This window comes from Ursus maritimus, unplaced genomic scaffold, assembly GCF_017311325.1.
Source record: "Ursus maritimus isolate PB19 unplaced genomic scaffold, ASM1731132v1 scaffold_19, whole genome shotgun sequence".
Classification (NCBI taxonomy): Eukaryota; Metazoa; Chordata; class Mammalia; order Carnivora; family Ursidae; genus Ursus; species Ursus maritimus.
In genome coordinates, this window is record NW_024424341.1 from 44,210,651 (window position 1) to 44,229,681 (window position 19,031).

At 40.2% G+C, this 19,031-nt stretch overlaps 2 protein-coding genes across 10 annotated transcripts in view; one reads left to right on the forward strand and one right to left on the reverse strand.

Annotated features, from left to right (window-relative positions):
- The window catches only part of ZNF461 (zinc finger protein 461), a 76,192-nt gene extending 66,436 nt beyond the window's left edge, over window positions 1-9,756 (reverse strand). For all 4 annotated transcript variants that reach the window (XM_040632809.1, XM_008712205.2, XM_040632808.1 and 1 more), the window contains exon 1: window positions 9,631-9,756. The gene's annotated coding sequence lies outside the window, so the exon portion shown is untranslated. The remainder of the gene's footprint in view (window positions 1-9,630) is intronic.
- Window positions 9,757-9,798: 42 nt separating this feature from the next.
- The window catches only part of ZNF567 (zinc finger protein 567), a 28,186-nt gene continuing 18,953 nt past the window's right edge, over window positions 9,799-19,031 (forward strand). Inside the window, exons 1-4 of one of the 6 annotated variants that reach the window (XM_008712191.2) lie at window positions 9,842-9,899; window positions 10,439-10,500; window positions 11,486-11,822; window positions 13,567-13,640. In XM_008712191.2, the coding sequence (XP_008710413.1) occupies window positions 13,632-13,640 (9 nt within the window). In that variant the 5' untranslated portion in view covers window positions 9,842-9,899; window positions 10,439-10,500; window positions 11,486-11,822; window positions 13,567-13,631. The other 5 variants (XM_040632758.1, XM_008712192.2, XM_008712190.2 and 2 more) reach the window with 5 other exon arrangements.

The window sequence follows — 19,031 nt, forward strand, 5'->3', positions numbered from 1 at the left end:
GGTCGCTGCAGGGTTGAGCAGCACCAACAGTAACGGAGTTAAAGTGGCCAGAACATTAGTAGTATTATTTATTTAGTATTTATTTATTTAAAAATAAATTAGTAGCCTCTGTTCTGTGACAGAGGCTGAGATTCGGCCGCTGCTGCTCTGACTCTCAGAAGAGGCACAGCAAACTGCCAGGGAAAGCCGCCATAGAACAAAAGCCTGGAAATACCGGCTCAGAGAGTGCCCATCCCCATCCCCCCTCGCAGGGGACATGGAGACTCTACCCAAACAGGGTTGCCTGAGTATCGGCGCGGCAGGCCCCTCCCCCAGAACACAGAAGGCAGGCTGAAAAATCAAGAAGCCCACAACCCGGGGCACCTGGGTGGCGCAGTCATTGAGCGCCTGTCTTCGGCTTAGGGCGTGATCCCGGCGTTCCGGAAAGGAGTCCCTCATCGGGCTCCTCCGCTGGGAGCCTGCTTCTTCCTCTCCCACTCCCCTGCTTCTGTTCCCTCTCTCGCTGGTTGGCTGCCACATAAATAAATAAATAAAATCTTTAAAGAAGAAGCCCACATCCCTAAGATCCCTATAAAACAAGGGGCACGGCCTGGGACCCAGTCAATAATTTGGGCTCTGGAAACCCCGCAACCTCTCTTCATCAGAATGACAAGAAGGAGAAGCCCCCCCCCCCCAGCAAAGAAAAGACAGTGAGTCTGTGGCCTCTGCCACAGAAATAATGGATATGGATGTAACCAAATTATCAGAAATGGAATTCAGAGTAACAATGGTCAAAATGATGAGTAGAATTGAAAAAACTATTAACGAAAAGGTTACTGAGAATATAGAATCCCTAAGGACAGAAATGAGAGCGAATCTGACAGAAATTAAAAATTCTATGAGCCAAATGCAGGCAAAACTAGAGGCTCTGACGGCCAGGGTCGCAGAAGCAGAGGAACGGGTTAGTGAATTGGAGGATGGGTTAATAGAGGAAAAAATGAAAATAGAAGATGGTCTTAAAAAAATCCACGCCCACGAATGTAGGTTACGGGAGATTACTGACTCAATGAAACAATCCAATGTTAGAATCATCGGCATCCCCGAGGGGGTGGAGAAAAACAGAGGTCTAGAAGAGATATTTGAACAAATTGTAGCTGAAAACTTCCCTAATCTAGCAAGGGAAACAAACATTCATGTCCAAGAGGCAGAGAGGACCCCTCCCAAGCTCAACCACGACAAACCTACGCCACGTCACGTCATAGTGCAATTCGCAAATATTAGATGCAAGGATACAGTATTGAAAGCGGCCAGGGCAAAGAAATTTCTCACGTACCAAGGCAAAGGCATCAGAATTACGTCAGACCTGTCTACACAGACCTGGAATGAGAGAAAGGGTTGGGGGAGCATATTTAAAGCTCTTTCAGAGAAAAACATGCAGCCAAGGATCCTTTATCCAGCAAGGCTGTCATTCAGAATTGATGGAGAAATAAAGACATTTCAGAATCGCCAGTCACTAACCAATTTCGTAACCACGAAACCAGCCCTACAGGAGATATTACGGGGGGTTCTATAAAAGTAAAAAGGCCCCAAGAGTGATACAGAACAGAAAGTCACAACCAATACAAACAAAGACTTTACTGGCAACATGGCAACATTAAAATCATATCTCTCAGTAATCAGTCTTAATGTAAATGGTTTGAACCATCCCATAAAACGCCACAGGGTTGCAGACTGAATAAAAGAAATGACCCATCCATTTGCTGTCTACAAGAGACTCATTTTGAACCCAAAGATGCATTCAGACTGAGAGTAAGAGGATGGAGTACCATCTTTCACGCAAATGGACCTCAAAAGAAAGCTTGGGTAGCAATTCTCATATCAGATAAATTGGATTTTAAACTACAGACTATAGTTAGAGATGCAGAAGGGCACTATATTATTCTTAAGGGAAGTATTCAACAAGTGGATATGACAATTATAAATATATATGCCCCCAACAGGGGAGCAGCAAGATACACAAGCCAACTCTTAACCAGAATAAAGAGACATATAAATAAAAATACATCAATACTAGGGGACCTCAACACTCCACTATCAGAAATAGACAGAACACCCTGGCAAAAACTAAGCAAAGAATCAAAGGCTTTGAATGCCATACTCGACGAGTTGGACCTCATAGATATATGTAGAACACTACACCCCAGAACCAAAGAATACTCATTCTATTCTAATGCCCATGGAACATTCTCAAGAATAGACCATGTTCTGGGACACAAAACAGGTCTCAACCGATACCAAAAGATTGAAATTATCCCCTGCATTTTCCCAGACTACAACGCTCTGAAATTGGAACTCAACCACAAGGAAAAATTTGGAAGAAACTCAAACACTTGGAGACTAAGAACCATCCTGCACAGGAATGACTCGATAAACCAGGAAATCAAAAATCAAATTAAACAATTTATGGAGACCAATGAGAATGAAAATACAACAGTCCAAAACCTATGGGATACTGCAAAGGCAGTCCTAAGGCAGAAATACATAGCCATCCAAGCCTCACTCAAAAGAATAGAAAAATCTAAAATGCAGTTTTTATATTCTCACCTCAAGAAGCTGGAACAGCAACAGAGGAACAGGCCTAATCCACGCACCAGGAAGCAGCGGACCAAAATTAAAGCAGAAATCAATCAGAAACCAGAAGTACAGTAGAACAGATCAACAGGACTAGAAGCTGGTTCTTTGAGAGAATCAATAAAATTGACAGACCACTGGCAAGACTTATCTAAAAGAAAAGAGAAAGGACCCAGATTATTAAAATTATGAATGAAAAAGGAGAGGTCACGACCAACACCATTGAAATTGGAAGGATTATTAGAAATTTTTATCAACAGCTATATGCCAATAAACTAAGCAATCTGGAAGAGATGGAATCCTTCCTGGAAACCTATAAACTACCAAGATTGAAACAGGAAGAAATTGATTTCTTAAACAGGCCAATTAATTATGAAGAAATTGAGTCAGTGATAAACAACCTTCCAAATAACAAAACTCCAGGCCCGGATGGTTTTCCTGCGGAATTCTACCAAACATTCAAAGAAGAAATAATACCTATTCTCCTAAAGCTATTTCAAAAAATAGAAACAGAAGGAAAGCTACCAAACTCATTCTATGAGGCCAATATTACCTTGATCCCCAAACCAGGGAAAGACCCCCTCAAAAAGGAGAATTACAGACCGATTTCCCTAATGAATACGGATGCCAAAATCCTCAACAAGATACTTGCTAATAGAATCCAACAGTACATTAAAAGGATTATCCATCATGATCAAGTGGGATTCATACCTGGGATGCAAGCGTGGTTCAATATTCGCAAATTAATCAGCGTGATACATCATATCAACAAGAAAAGACTCAGGAACCATATGATCCTCTCAATCGATGCAGAAAAAGCATTTGACAAAATACAGCATCCTTTCCTGATTAAAACCCTTCAGAGTGTAGGAATAGAAGGTACATTTCTCAATCTCATAAAAGCCATCTATGAAAAGCCTACTGCAAATATTATTCTCAATGGGGAAAAGATGGAAGCCTTTCCCTTAAGATCAGGAACTCGACAAGGATGCCCACTCTCGCCACTATTATTCAACATAGTACTAGAAGTCCTTGCAACAGCAATCAGACGACAAAAAGGGATCAAAGGTATTCAAATTGGCAAAGAAGAAGTCAAAATGTCTCTCTTTGCAGATGACATGATACTCTATATGGAAAACCCAAAAGAAGCCACTCCCAAACTATTAGAAGTTATAGAGCAATTCAGTAACGTGGCGGGATACAAAATCAATGCTCAGAAATCAGTTGCATTTCTATACACGAATAACGAGACCGAAGAAAGAGAAATTAGGGAATCCATCCCATTTACAATAGCACCAAAAACCATACGTTACCTTGGAATTAACTTAACCAGAGACGTAAAGGACCTATATTCTAGAAACTATAAATCACTCTTGAAAGACATTGAGGAAGACATAAAAAGATGGAAAGATATTCCATGCTCATGGATCGGAAGAATTAACATAGTTAAAATGTCCATGCTACCCAGAGCAATCTACACTTTCAATGCTATCCCGATCAAAATACCAAGGACATTTTTCAAAGAACTGGAACAAACAGTCCTTAAATTTGTATGGAAACAGAAAAGGCCCCGAATCTCCAAGGAACTGTTGAAAAGGAAAAACAAAGCTGGGGGCATCACAATGCCGGATTTCGAGCTGTACTACAAAGCTGTGATCACAAAGACAGCATGGTACTGGCACAAAAACAGACACATAGACCAATGGAACAGAATAGAGAGCCCAGAAATGGACCCTCGGCTCTTTGGGCAACTAATATTTGATAAAGCAGGAAAAAACATCCGGTGGGAAAAAGACAGTCTCTTCAATAAATGGTGCTGGGAAAATTGGACAGCTACATGCAAAAGAATGAAACTTGACCACTCTCTCACACCATACACAAAAATAAACTCCAAATGGATGAAAGACCTCGATGTGAGACAGGAATCCATCAAAATTCTAGAGGAGAACATAGGCAGCAACCTCTACGACATCGGCCAAAGCAACCTTTTTCATGACACATCCCCAAAGGCAAGAGAAACAAAAGATAAAATGAATTTATGGGACTTCATCAAGATTAAAAGTTTCTGCACATCCAAGGAAACAGTCAGAAAAACTAAGAGGCAGCCCACGGAATGGGAGAAGATATTTGCAAATGACACTACAGATAAAGGACTGGTATCCAAGATCTACAAAGAACTTCTCAAACTCAATACACGAGAAACAAATAAACAAATCAAAAAATGGGCAGAAGATATGAACAGACACTTTTCCAATGAAGACATACAAATGGCTAACAGACACATGAAAAAATGTTCAAAATCATTAGCCATCAAGGAAATTCAAATCAAAACCACACTGAGATACCACCTTACGCCAGTTAGAATGGCAAAAATAGACAAGGCAAGAAACAACAATTGCTGGAGAGGATGTGGAGAAAGGGGATCCCTCCTACATTGTTGGTGGGAACGCAAGTTGGTACAGCTACTCTGGAAAACAGTGTGGAGGTCCCTTAAAAAGTTAAAAATTGAGCTACCCTATGATCCAGCCATTGCACTACTGGGTATTTACCCCAAAGATACAGACGTAGTAAAGAGAAGGGCCATATGCACCCCAATGTTCATAGCAGCAATGTCCACAATAGCTAAATCGTGGAAGGAGCCGAGATGCCCTTCAACAGATGACTGGATTAAGAAGTTGTGGTCCATATATACAATGGAATATTACTCAGCTATCAGAAAGAACGAGTTCTCAACATTTGCTACAACATGGACGGCACTGGAGGAGATAATGCTAAGTGAAATAAGTCAAGCAGAGAAAGACAACTATCATATGATTTCTCTCATCTATGGAACATAAGAACTAGGATGATCAGTAGGGGAAGAAAGGGATAAAGAAAGGGGGGGTAATCAGAAGGGGGAATGAAGCATGAGAGACTATGGGCTATGAGAAACAAACTGAGGGCCTCAGAGGGGAGGGGGGTGGGGGAATGGGATAGACCGGTGATGGGTAGTAAGGAGGGCACGTAACGCATGGTGCACTGGGTGTTATACGAAACTAATGAATCATCGAGCCTTACATTGGAAACCGGGGATGTACTGTATGGTGACTAACATAATATAATAAAAAACCATTAAAAAAATAATAATAGGGGCACCTGGGTGGCATAGCGGTTAAGCGTCTGCCTTCGGCTCAGGTCGTGATCTCGGCATTATGGGATCGAGCCCCACATCAGGCTCCTCCGCTGTGAGCCTGCTTCTTCCTCTCCCACTCCCCCTGCTTGTGTTCCCTCTCTCACTGGCTGTCTCTATCTCTGTCAAATAAATAAATAAAATCTTTAAAAATAATAATAATAAAATAAAATGAAGGAAAAGAAATAATACATGCTCAGTAAATGGCGGGTCTATGTTTTGAATCCACATTTCTCTAAATCAGTGCTCTTTGAATTCTGGTTTTTGTCCCAGATGCCCAGATTTTACTACATTAACTGAAACCTCAGAATAGATAATTCATTTAAACAAACAAGCACAACTTCCAGTAAAGGTAGATTTAAAAGGACTGATAATATCCTATATTAGTAGAATTGACACTCTTAATGGTATGTTGGTGAAAATTTAAGCAGGGCAATTGTTGAAGGTATATAAGTTGATTTTAACTTTGAAAGCCTCATTCTCAACAATGTTTAAGACTTTAAGATATACATGTTCACAAAAAGGAGTGTGCAGTGAAATACTGTATGGGGGAAAGCTGAAAGAAGTTAAATATCCTTCAATAGGGAAATACCTGGATAGTATATCCAGACAATGTAGTCAAAACATGGTGATAGTTTGTAATTTGATAACATGAAAAGCTGTTCACTGTAGATGTTAGATGAAGAAGGTGGATTACAAAACAGTATTGTGGTATGATTCTGTTTTGAATGAATAAGTCGTATATGCCTATATCCATGTGTTAATTCACAGAGAAACAGATGAAATGATTTGTAATAAAATGTTCAAAGAAGCTGTTTCTAGGGGCGCCTGGGTGGCTCAGTTGTTAAGCGTCTGCCTTCGGCTCAGGGCTTGATCGTGGAGTCCTGGAATCGAGCCCCACATCAGGCTCCTCCACTGGGAGCCTGCTTCTTCCTCTCCCACTCCCCCTGCTTGTGTTCCCCCGTTTCTCGCTGTCTTTCTCTGTCAAATAAATAAAATCTTAAAAAAAAAAAAAAAAGCTGTTTCTAAATGAGCTTTATTTTAAGCTTTTCTGTATTTTCTAAATTTCTGAATTAAGAATGTACTAATTTTAAGTCAGAAAAAAATAGAGCTAATCCCTCCCTATTTGAAAGCAGAAAAAATAGTAGGAGATATGTGTATGAAACATGGAGTAGAGTGCTGTAGTGCTTTATGTGGCCTGAAGTTTCTTCATAGATGTGAAGACTTTCAGATCCTACTACCTTAAAGGTCTTAAATTTTGAAACCTAAGTTGTTGGTTTTTTTTAATTTAAATCAATTAGCCAAGTATAGTACGAAACCTAGGATTTTAATACACAATGGATTCCTCTTGCTGGTTGCCCCTCAATTACCTCGGCTCAGATCTCTTATTGCCAGTCTCTCCACCAGCTATTGCTCCAACAAGGAAATCACATCTGCCTTGGAAATTAATTAATACTAAACCCTGCATGTAGGAGAAGAAATGGGACTTGGGCCTGATGTGACCTATGCAGAAATTCAGGCCATTTCTTTGAGGATTAGGCAGAAAAGGAAGTTAAGAAAGTAAACTGAAGGATCGGGACGATGACACTTTAGAAAACACAGCAGAGATACCCATTTCTACCTCCAGGAATCTTAAATCTTCAGAAAATTAGCTAAGTACCCTAATGAGTCACAGTGAAGGAAGTAAGATGGCTCCAGAATGCAGATTTTGAATTGGAAAGGGGAAAAGAGATACTGTAATCTTGGAGACCCAGTTGATTAGTTAGGTAAATGTATATAGATCCTATATCACACCCTTGAACAAATAATTCCTCTGAGTGGGTTGAGTCACCTATACTCCACTCAGCAGAAGTCAATACCACATTCCTAAGTCTACATACCCATGAAATGACAGGAACCCATGTCTTGCTAAGTTTCTGGAAGGGAATGTAAAGTTGGTGAAGACATGGGAGCTGGACAGTAAGAAGGAGTTGCTCAGAAAAGTTAATAGTTAAATTATAAAATATCCATGTAAAAGAATACCAAGATAAATGCAAAGCTGAAGAAAGTTATTAAGGATGTAGAAAAATTTCAAGATATAATACCAGTAGAGAAATCACTTTACAAAACAGGTTGACCAATACAATTATATCAATATGGAGTGATAGATTTTTTAAAAGTCTAGAAAGTTAAACACCTGTTTCAGTTATTTATTGCTATGTAACCATCCCAAAAGTTTGTGGCTTAAAACAAAAAACATCCATTAGCTCATTATGGGGTTGGCAAATTGGGCTTGGCTTGGCTGAGTGGTTCTATTGATTCCACTCATCTGATAGCAGTCAGTGGTTTGGTGGGGGCTGGATGGTCTAATATGGTCTCAATGAAATATCTGGCAGCTGTTGCTGAATGTCAGCTGGGCTTCTGTTTCCAGGTGATCTTTTGTCTTTAAGCAAGCTAGTCATAACCTTCAGTTTGAAGTGGTCTCAGGGCAGGAAGAGGAAAAGAGCAGAAGCTGCAAGACCTCCTAAGGCTTTGTCTCGAAAGTCTTACAACGAACGTCACTCCCACCACATGCTATTAGTCAAAGCATATCACAAGGCCCTGCCTAATAGTAACCTAACCATTTCAGGAGAACAATTACTCCCTGTTCTGAAATACAAAAAAAAAGAGAACAAGAGCAACAAAACCCCCAACCTTGAGCTTGGTTTCAGATATGCCCAGTCACGTTTTCTTTTATTCAGGGCTCCTCACTCAGAGAAGAGCACTGCAGGGGAAGAGGAGGGAATCATCAGACACCAGACCTTTCTTGGAGCACAGACTAGTGAAATTGGAAGAAATTCTTCAGCACCACTGTACACAGTCTCTTGCCATCTATCACACGCGAAGTAAAACGGAGATGGGGAGTACTGCTAATCCTTTTTAGTGTGAAAGGGAAAAGCCAGGATCACTGACATCCAGGGCTGAAACCTTTTCTAAGTTCACAGCAAGTTTCCTGGAGAGACACCTTTGGGAATGATGCGGTTCTGAAACATGGAACTTGACCTTAACTCCCAAGGGAGTTCCTCCGAGGAAGGACTCTCACTCCTAGGTTCTCCAAATGTCTTCCTAGGACTCTGCCTAAGGAACTCTTCCAATTCTAAAATTCATTCCCAAAACAGGTTGGTGCTTTTTGCTTGTATGGAACCTTTATACTACCACTCAATATCTGACTCCCTTTTGGTGACCTTTTCTCTGCAGCTGGGGTCCATGGCTCTAAAGCAGGAGAAAAAAAGGAAGTTGCAGGGAACCCAGGCATACAGATCCTAAGAACGAACAGAACCTAAAATTGGCCCTTAGATGGGCAACATCATCTTCACTGATACTCCCACTGTGTTAAGCATGAAGCTAGGCACTGGAGGTGGGGGTGCCCTGACAAGGCAACTCGGGCCATGCTTCCGTGCAGCGCGACTCTGGTTAACACAGGCATTGCACTCTTCACAAGCACAAATATACTCTCAAAGAAGTCTTCAACAGACCCCTCAGCCCCGACGTTAAACTCAGAACTGAAGACGTGAAGCTCCATCTTGTTCCACAAACTCGTACGGGTCAGAGAATTAAAAGCCTCTTCCATCACACTGGGTAACAACTAGGCACTATCTTACGATGGGTGGTCTCAAACCCCACAGTGTCACATGCCTCACATCACAGCCGACCGGTCACCCACAATGTCCTGCATCCGATTAGGGACACACACACATCATCTGTCGACCACATCACCGCACATACTCGCACTCGGCTTCGTCACGGTCACAAACGCGCATACACAGGCTTGAGCCCCGGACTCCACACACCCTGCACCCTGTCTGCACTGTGGGGGCGATGGGCTTCCTCACCGTGCGCGACGGTTGCCGCTCGGAGCGCGACGACTTTCAGGGATTCGGGAGATAACCAGAGAGGACCCAGGGATCAAAGTTCTTTTCAAAAGCTGCATAGGGGCTGTGGGAAATGTAGTTCAAGACCGGAAAAGCCCGTATGTCGAGAAAGCGCGAGCGCGCGCGCGCGGGCGCGCGGAGGCTGCGGCCTCAAAGACAGAGCCGCGGAGACACTTGGGAACAGCCCGCGCGGGAGTACGCAGGCGCAGACGGCTGGTCTACGGTCGAAGGTGAGGCTGGTGGGTCTCACCGAGGTGGAGGAGGCGGGTGATGGCGGGACCCGGGGGGATGCCGAGGAGGGAGGCGGGAATCTGGGCTGGGAAAAGCGAGGAAGGAAAAGGGAACCTAGGCCAGGAAGGCCGGGGAGGAAGGCGAGAGTCTGGGCCCTACAGAGAGCGAGGAGGGAAGCGAGAACCTAAGCAGAAGAAGGAACCAGGAGCCAGGGCCGAGGAACGCCGAGGAGGGAATAGGGAGCCTGAGCGGGGAGCGCCCTAGAGGCAACTGGTAGTCCAGGCTGGACAGCGCCGAGGAGGAAGCTAGAAGCCCGGGACTGGTGTGAGGTTGGGGAGGGCAGGAATTTTGTCTGTTTTCCCCCCCGTAAGTAAACCCCAAGTCTTGGAGTGCGGCCTGGCACACACGGGCGTTCAGTTCGTGTAGCTTTTTGTGGCTATCCTTGTGTAGTTTGGGCATGTGTTATGCGTGTGACATTGTGGAACCGGTTGTTTGTCAAAGTGATAAGGTCTCTGTGTGTGTCTGATTTTTCAAATAGGTTACGAGTCGATTTGTGTTTGAGACTGCATGCGACTTTGGAGAGACGACAGTAAGGGGTTTGTGAGTAAAATTTTGCTACTTTGTGTAGAAGTCTGTTATGGGCTCTGTAAGATTATGCATGACGTGTGCCTATGGGATTGCGATTATGTGGATGATATAACTGTGTCTTTGTCTAATTTTTAAAGTGTTTTGTGTGCCAATCCTCAGTAATTCATGAATATTGTTTATTGTGTGACTGAGATGGAGCACTTGAGAAACTGGATGCATGACCAGTTAAATATGTATTATTTAGATTGTCTGAATATTGGCCTTTTTATACACTTATAAAATTTGACCCTTCGGCAGTTAGACAAGTGAAGTAGAGATTTTTTTTTTAATGGAGAAAAGGAAGTAAAATAAAAATAATTTTCAGATGGTAGGATTGTATATTGGGAAACCCCACACTGACTAATAACCTGTACGTTCAGATGAGTAGAACACCATTTGGGAGGACACATAAAAAAATTTCTCCATAATTGCGACTCAGAATTCCTATTTGGGTGGATCTGTTTCTTTCCTTGCTGCTGGATGCATTCCTAGACAGATTCAGTAATTTCTTCAGTCATTCTGAAGACTGAATATATTGAACATTCAAATCAGTCAAATCAGATGAGAGCAGTCTCATCTTCTAATAGCTATTAAATAAGATATTCACTCTAGAAATCAATACTTCAAACTTGTTTTGAAAGTTCTCTCCCGGGTGCCTGGGTGGTGCAGTCAGTTAAGTGTCTGACTCTTGGTTTTGGCTCAGGTCATGATCTCATGGATCATGAGATCGAGTCCCACATTGGGCTCTATGCTCAGCAGGAGTCTGCTTGGATATTCTCTCCATCTGCCCCTCGCCCTGCTCAGGCTCACTCTCTCAAATAAATAAATAAATAAATCTTTAAAAAATAAAAATAAAAGTTCTCTCCCTCCTGCTGGAAGCCTGTGGGGAAAAGAGTACATACATGATCAGTTTCTTCTTTAATTCTTCAACCTCTGTTTTGTCTCTTTACCCCCCTAGGTGGGTAGTCCCTAGTTGGAATGGATTGGGAGCTGGAAAACAGGAGACAAGTCAGAAGTCAGGGACAAGAAGAGGCTAACATGATTGGTACCATTATAATTTAGTGTAAGTCATCTCTTAACCTTCTGAGAGAACCCACTGCTGGGAACTTCCAGATACACTTACCTTCTCATGGGTACAGCCACTTCTCCAGCTGTCTCCTCAGTGTTTCCTCTGGGCATGCAGTAGTCCACCTGCTCTGGTGGGTCTTGTTGTGTCTCCAGTGAGTCCTCTTGGACAAGAGGATCCAAGCCAACCCAGGCAGGCTCCATCCATGGGTTGCCCATCTAGAGCTCAGGTGAGAATTAACCCTCTCAATCACTTTGCCCTCTCAAATCCTGGAAATATGTACATTTCCCCCAAAATTCTCTCACCACTTTGGTTTCCAGTGGCATCCACCTCTGAGGGGCCCCTTGTTTTCTTCCCCTGGAAAACTATGCCCTAAAAATAATTTTTACTCTCCTAGACATTTCCTTCTCTCAGCCTCTCCAGCCTCTTGAAGTCGGGGTTATGTTTTTTTTACAAGACTTTATTTTGGAATGGGGGACACTTAGAAGCTTGTTTTGCTCACCATCTTTGGGACATCTGCTGAGACTGAGAGAAAAATTTCTAAGTTACCATGCTGTTGAAAACAATGACTACAATTAGAAAACTCAAAGGTTTGTTGGAAAAAACATTGATAAATCAATAGGCTTTATATGTGTGCTTACATGTATGTATATATATGTATCAGAAAACTATTGAAAGTTGCCATCAAAAATATGAGTTACAAAGGATTTTGTAATCCGTGAAAAAAGAACTAATGTTCCTAAGGGACTCAAAAAGTAAGACTTGAATAAAAGAATAGGAAGACACTAAGGGATAATGTGTTCAAACTCCCTAACATTATGCAGTTCCATTAAAATTTCAGTAAAATTTTTGAACTTTCTAAAGTTCTTAGGAGAATATGAACAAGCCAAAAATTCTGAAAGAAGATAATGAAAGGGGAAATAGCCCTAACCTGATACTAAAATATGTTTTAAAACTGTAGTAACTGCAGAGTCATCCAGACAATTAAATGAACAGATCAGTGAAACTAAATATAAAATTCAGATCTACTCAAATATATAAAGGAAAGTATATGATGGCAGTTTTGATGAAGGGAGGAAATAATATGTTATTGAACACCTGACAGTACTAAGCCAGATGGTCAATAATCTGTTATAAGTTATTTTTGCATAGGAAAAACACAAAGTCAGTTGAGAAACTATAAAAAATTATTTTAAGTGAATGCAATATTTCCAGGGCACCTGGGTTGCTCAGTTGGTTAAGCATCTGCCTTCGGCTCAGGTCGTGATCCCAGGGTCCTGGGATCATCCCACATCAGGCTCCTCTCCACAGGAAGCCTGCTTCTCCCCCTCCCTCTGCCTGCTGCTCCCCTGCTTGTGCTCTATCAAATAAATAAATAAAAATCTTAAAAAAAAAATACAATATTTCCTTCCTCTAAAAAAGATCTAATAACCAATCTAGAAAATAAAAGTATGATAGAGAAATGAAGGAATTATAAGAGACTATTTACATGAGAAACTAAGGATGTTTTTTAAACTTATGAAAAGAAGCTTATTTTCTGACATAGTAAGAAAAATAAAACCTAGAACCACAATTTCTACCTGTTAGGCAAGCATCAAGAAGTTTATATCAGCATTTGTCAGGGTGTGGGGTGACAGGTATTCTCATATATTGCTGGTGATAGTATAAATGGTAGAGCCTTATGGAGAGCAGCTTGGAGGTAGGCTGCTAAGAGAGGAAAGATGGTGCTAGAAAGGAGGGGAACTTGCCCAAAATCTAACCTGTTGCCCAAGAGCCTGTATCTCTGGATTTGGGGGTAAAATAAGATATGTCTAGCTCATTCTCCCCCTGTAAATTATGTGGAATGTGCAGAATGGTCAAGGGCCAAAGCAAGGGAAATGGAGGCAACTTCAGTTTAATCTTAAGTCATAAGAGAGCTATAAGGCATGTATAGTGTCATGTGGCTTCTTTTCATCTCAGCTTTGCCTTCATAGGAACTGCCTCTTTTCCAAAGAGGAACCCAAAGGAAGATTGGTCACCTCTTGCAGATCTCAAAACCATGGCTCAGGTGAGATGAAGGTTTCTCCTTTCCAAAATCGTCCTTTTTTTTTTTTTTTTTTTTTAATGGGTATTTGAGCATTTGCCTTTCTTGCACCAAATTCCCCTTACAGAGAAGGGGTCCCCATTTCTTCCCATATTGGCCAGATAAGGCTTTTCCTTCCACAAATGTTCCTTCTCATTTTAATCAGTGTTCACACGTTAAGTGGGTATATCATTGAACATCTTCCCAGTCTTCTCCCACAAGCAGAGCTGGGACAAAAAATGCTTTTCCTCAAATGAGAACATATTACTGCATGAACTTGTCTTGTTTAGATAAAAACAGTAAAGATGGGGGCGTCTGGGTGGCTCAGTCAGTTAAGCGTCTGCCTTCGGCTCAGGTCATGATCTCAGGGTCCTGGAGGGTCCTGGGATCAAGCCCCACATCAGGCTCCCTGCTCAGCAGAGAGCCTGCTTCTCCCTCTCCTTCTGCCTGCCACTCTGCCTACTTGTGCTCTCTATCTCTCTGTCAAAGAAATAAATAAAATCTTAAAAAATAAAATACCATCAACATTAAAAAAAAAAAAGAAACAGTAAAGATGGAGATGGAATTGATAGATTGCTATTAATAAGTGTCAAGGAGACTTGTCTTGAGGCTTTGAGAATAGAGCTATGCTGGGCAAATTGTACAAAACTGAGAATCTTGGTTTTCTCCTGTCTGATCCTTCAGTTTTGCTCATAGCTGCTAACAATTCCTAAAAATCTGTGGCCTGCCAATAACACTCCCCCATTATGCTAATGGTGTTCCTATGTTTAAATTTCTTATAATTTTATATTTGGAGGCAGGAGAAGTAAATGTATGTGCTTAGATCACTGTACTGAATTACAAGTGTAACTCTTGAAATATTCTGTTCTTGTTTTCAAAATGTTACTCTCTCTTGGTTCTTTCAGAAAATTCATCTTTAGGGGCACCTGGGTAGCTCAGTCATTAAGTGTCTGACTCTTGGTTTCAGCTCAGATCATGATCTTGGGGTTAGGGGATTGAGCCCCTTGTCCAAGTCTGCTTGAGATTCTCTCTCTCCCTTTGTGCCTCTCCCCTACCCCCCGCTCACATGCACTTGCTCTCTAAATAAATAAATAAATAAATAAAATCTTTTTTAAAAAGGAAGAAAATTCATCTTTGTATCTGGACCTTTTAAATACTAGGGTCCTCCAGATTCTTTATTGGTTCTCTTCTCTTTACAATCTTCTGTTCCTATTCACAATCTACCACTATTCTAATGATGCTCACATAATTCTAAACCTCAAATTCTGTCAAAACCATATCCAGTCTCCCAACTAAATATCACCACCTGCATGTTCCACAGATACTTCAGGCACATCGCCAAGATTTATCTCATTATCTCCTGCCCATCCTATCCTTTCTTGTTTTGTTTTCAATCCGCTTTTGGCTCTGTCCCATACCCACCTGCTAATACAGCTAGCTTGAGTTAAATAAATGTCTCTCTTCCACTGCACAGTTTAGTGATGAATCTTATTCCTTACAACACAGTTCCTTCATCCCCACTGATATCTTTATTTTGAATGCCTCTTTGGTAACCATGGTCACTTGTTTTCCCGTTTTAACACCTTTCTCCTTTTCCAGTCCTCCAAGTACTCACCCCAATGCTCATGTATGGATCTTTGTGTTTCTATGCTTTTCTGTTTAACTCTGTGTATGTCTGTTAAAATATACATAATATAAAATTTCACCATTTTAGCCATTGTTAATTTTATAGTTTAGTCCCATTAAGTACATTCACAGTGTTGTGTAACCAGCACTACTATGTATTTCCAGAAGGTTTTCATCATCCCAAACAGAAATTCTGTACTTACAACATTAATCAGTAACTGTTCTCTTATAACTTTTTATAGCATCAGACCTAAAGCACATTAGAAGAATGTGTAAAGACAGCCCATTAGGGGAGTGGAAGATGTTAAAATGCTTATTAATCATTTAAATTCAAGAATAGTCATCATTAATAATAATACGATTTTCTAATTCATGAATATGAGGTACATCTTTTTTTATTTAGATCTTTAAATTCTCTCAGTAATGCTCTGTTGTTTTCAGTTTACCATCTTGCACATGTTTTGATATATTGATCCCTGGGTATTTATTTTTTTATGTTATTGTAAATGCTATTCATTTTTATTTCAAATTCTCACCATTCACTGCTAAAATATGAAAATGCAATTGATTTTTGTATATTGACCTACAGTCTTTCTAAAGTTACTTATTAGTTCTAGTAATTTTTTGTATATTCTTTAGGATTTTCTACGTAGACAGTCATGTCATATGTGAATAATGACTGTTTTCCGTCTTGCTTTTCAATCTATTCATTTACTACTTTGTCTAGAACCTTCAGTACAGTGTTGAATAAAAGTGGTGAGAACAGACATTTTTACCTTGTTCCTGACTTAGGGGAAAGGGATCCAATGTTTCACTATTAAGTATGGTATTAGCTATATAGGTTTTGCATAGATCTGGTAAAAAAGTTCTAGTTTGCTGATAGTTTTTATAATGAGAGGGTGTTGAATTTTTTCAAAGGTTTTTCTGAATCTATTGGTTATTCCCCATTATATGACCTTTTTTTTTTTCTATTAACACAGTGAATTATATTGATTTTGAAGTGTTCAGCCAACTTAGTCGCCCTAGGATAAACGCCACTTTGTCATGATATTTTATATATATATATATACTGCTTGATGAATTTGCTAATACATTGTTAAGGATTCTTTTGTTTATGGTTCATAAGAATTTGGTCTAATTTTTCTTGTAATACCTTTGTTTAGTTTTGATATCAGGGTAATTCTTTTTTTTTCTTAAGATTTATTTATTTGAGAGAGAAGTGTGTGTGCATGTGAGTGGGAGGAGTGGCAGAGGGCGAGGGAAAGAGAGAATCTCAAGCAGACTCCCCACTGAGCTAGACACTGGGCTGGATCTCATGACCATGAGATCATGACCTGAGCCGAAACCAAGAGTCAGCCGCTCAACAGACTGAGCCACCCAGGCACCCCAATATCAGGGTAATTCTTATAAAATAAGTTGGGTAATATTTTCTGAAAGAATTTGTGTAAATTGGTATTATTTGTTCTTAAAGTGTTTGTTAGAATTCCCCAGTGAAGCCATCTTAGCCTGGAGATTTTTTATGTGGGAAGGTGTTTAACTAGCAGCTCAATTTCCTTAGTAGAATTAGGAATATTCAGTTTTTGGGGTTTTTCCCCTTTGGTGAGCTTCTGCAGTTTGTATCTTTCAAGGAATTTATCAAATTTATTGACAAAGTTGTCCAAAATATACTCTATCCTTTTGATGTTTGTGCAATCTGTAGCAATGCCCCTCTTTCATTTATGTTATTAGTAATTTGTGTCTTATTCTTTTCCTTGGTCAGTTGGCTAGAGGTTTATCAATTTCATTGACTGTTTCAAAGTACCAGCTTTTGGGGCGCCTGGGTGGCACAGCGGTTGAGCATCTGCCTTCGGCTCAGGGCGTGATCCTGGCGTTATGGGATCGAGCCCCACATCGGGCTCTTCCGCTATGAGCCTGCTTCTTCCTCTCCCACTCCCCCTGCTTGTGTTCCCTCTCTCGCTGGCTGTCTCTATCTCTGTCGAATAAATAAATAAAATCTTAAAAAAAAAAAAAAATACCAGCTTTTAGTTTCATTGGCTTACTCAATTGTTTTTCTGTTTCCTCTTTCTTATCTTTTTTGTTTCCTTTTTTCCCCCCCAATACTTTGGGTTTAATTAAATCATGTTCTAGTTTTGCAGATGGAAGCTTATATTATTGATATGGGACCTTTTTTTCTAATAGAAGCATTTAATGCTATAAATTTCCCTCTAAGCACTGTTTAAGTAGTCTTCAAGAAATTTGGACATGTCGTATTTTTATTTTGATTCAGTTGAAAATATTTTCAGTTTCCCCTGTGATTTCTTTTTCAACCTATTGGTTGTTCAGAAGAAATGTATCTAATTTCCAAATATTGGGGATTTTCCAGATAGCTTTCTATTATTGATTTCTACTTTAATTCTTTTCGATCAGGGAACATACTCTATTTGATTTCAGTCTTAAATTTATGGAGACTTTTTTTGTGGCACAGATTATAGTTTAAATTGATGACTGCTCCATGTGCACATGTAAAGAGTATTCATTCTGGTGTTATTAGGTATTCTTTAAATAATCAGGCCAAATTGGTTGATTGTGATGGTAAAGACTTCTGTATCCTTATTGATTTCCAGTCCATTTATTATAGCAGTGACTGAGAAGAAAGTTGAAATCTTCAGTTATAATTTTGGTTTTGTCCATTTTTCCTTTTCTATTCTATTAGGTTTTACTTAATGTATTTTGAAGTTCTCTTTTTAGGTGCATTCACATTTAGAATTGTTATATTCTCTCATGAATTGACCCACTCTATTATTATGAAATGCCTTATTTAGTCCCTAATAATATTCTTTGTTGTGAAATCCATATTGTTTGATATTATAGCCATTTTGACTTTCTTATGATTAGTAGTTACACAGTGTATATATGTTTTCCATCCTTTAAAAAAAAAAGATTTGTTTATCTTAGAGAGAGTGTGTGTGTGAGCAGGGAGAAAGGGAGAGGGAGAGAATCCTCAAGCAGACTCTCCACTGAGCGTGGAGCCTGATGTGGGGCTCAATTCCAGAACCCTGAGATCATGACCTGAGCCAAAACAAAGAGTTGAACGCCCAACCAACTGATCCACCCAGGCGCCCCCTCCATCCTTTTTACTTTAATCTTCCTGTTTTCATATTTACTCACTATAAAGTGAGCTTCTTTTTTAAAGATTTTATTTATTTATTTATTTATTTATTTATTTATTTGAGAAAGAGAGAGAGTGTGCGTGAGCAGGGGGAGGAGCAGAGGGAGAGGGACAAGCAGACTCAGTGCTGAGTGCAGAGCCTGATGTGGGCCTCGATCTCATGACCCGGAGATCATGACCTGAGCTGAAACCAGGAGTCGGATGCTTAACTGACTGAGCCACCCAGGCACCCCTATAAGGAGCTTCTTATAGATAGTATATAGCTTGTTCTTACTTTTTTCTCCGGTCTGATACTCTACTTTTTTATTGGACTTTTTAGTCCATTTTCATTTAATGTAATTATTAATACATTGGGTTTAAATACACCATGTTGCCATTTTTTTCTATTTTCCCCAATTGTTATTTTACTTTTCTTTTTTTTCTATTCTTATTTTCTTTTAGATTGAGAAATTTTTTTATGATTCCATTTTTTCTCTACTATTCACATATTACAAGTACTTCTTCGCTTTATTTTTTTTAGTGGTTATCCTAGGCCGAGGATTGGCAGACTATTGCCTAAGGACTAAATCAGTCTCGCCACCTGGTTTTGTAAATAAAAATTT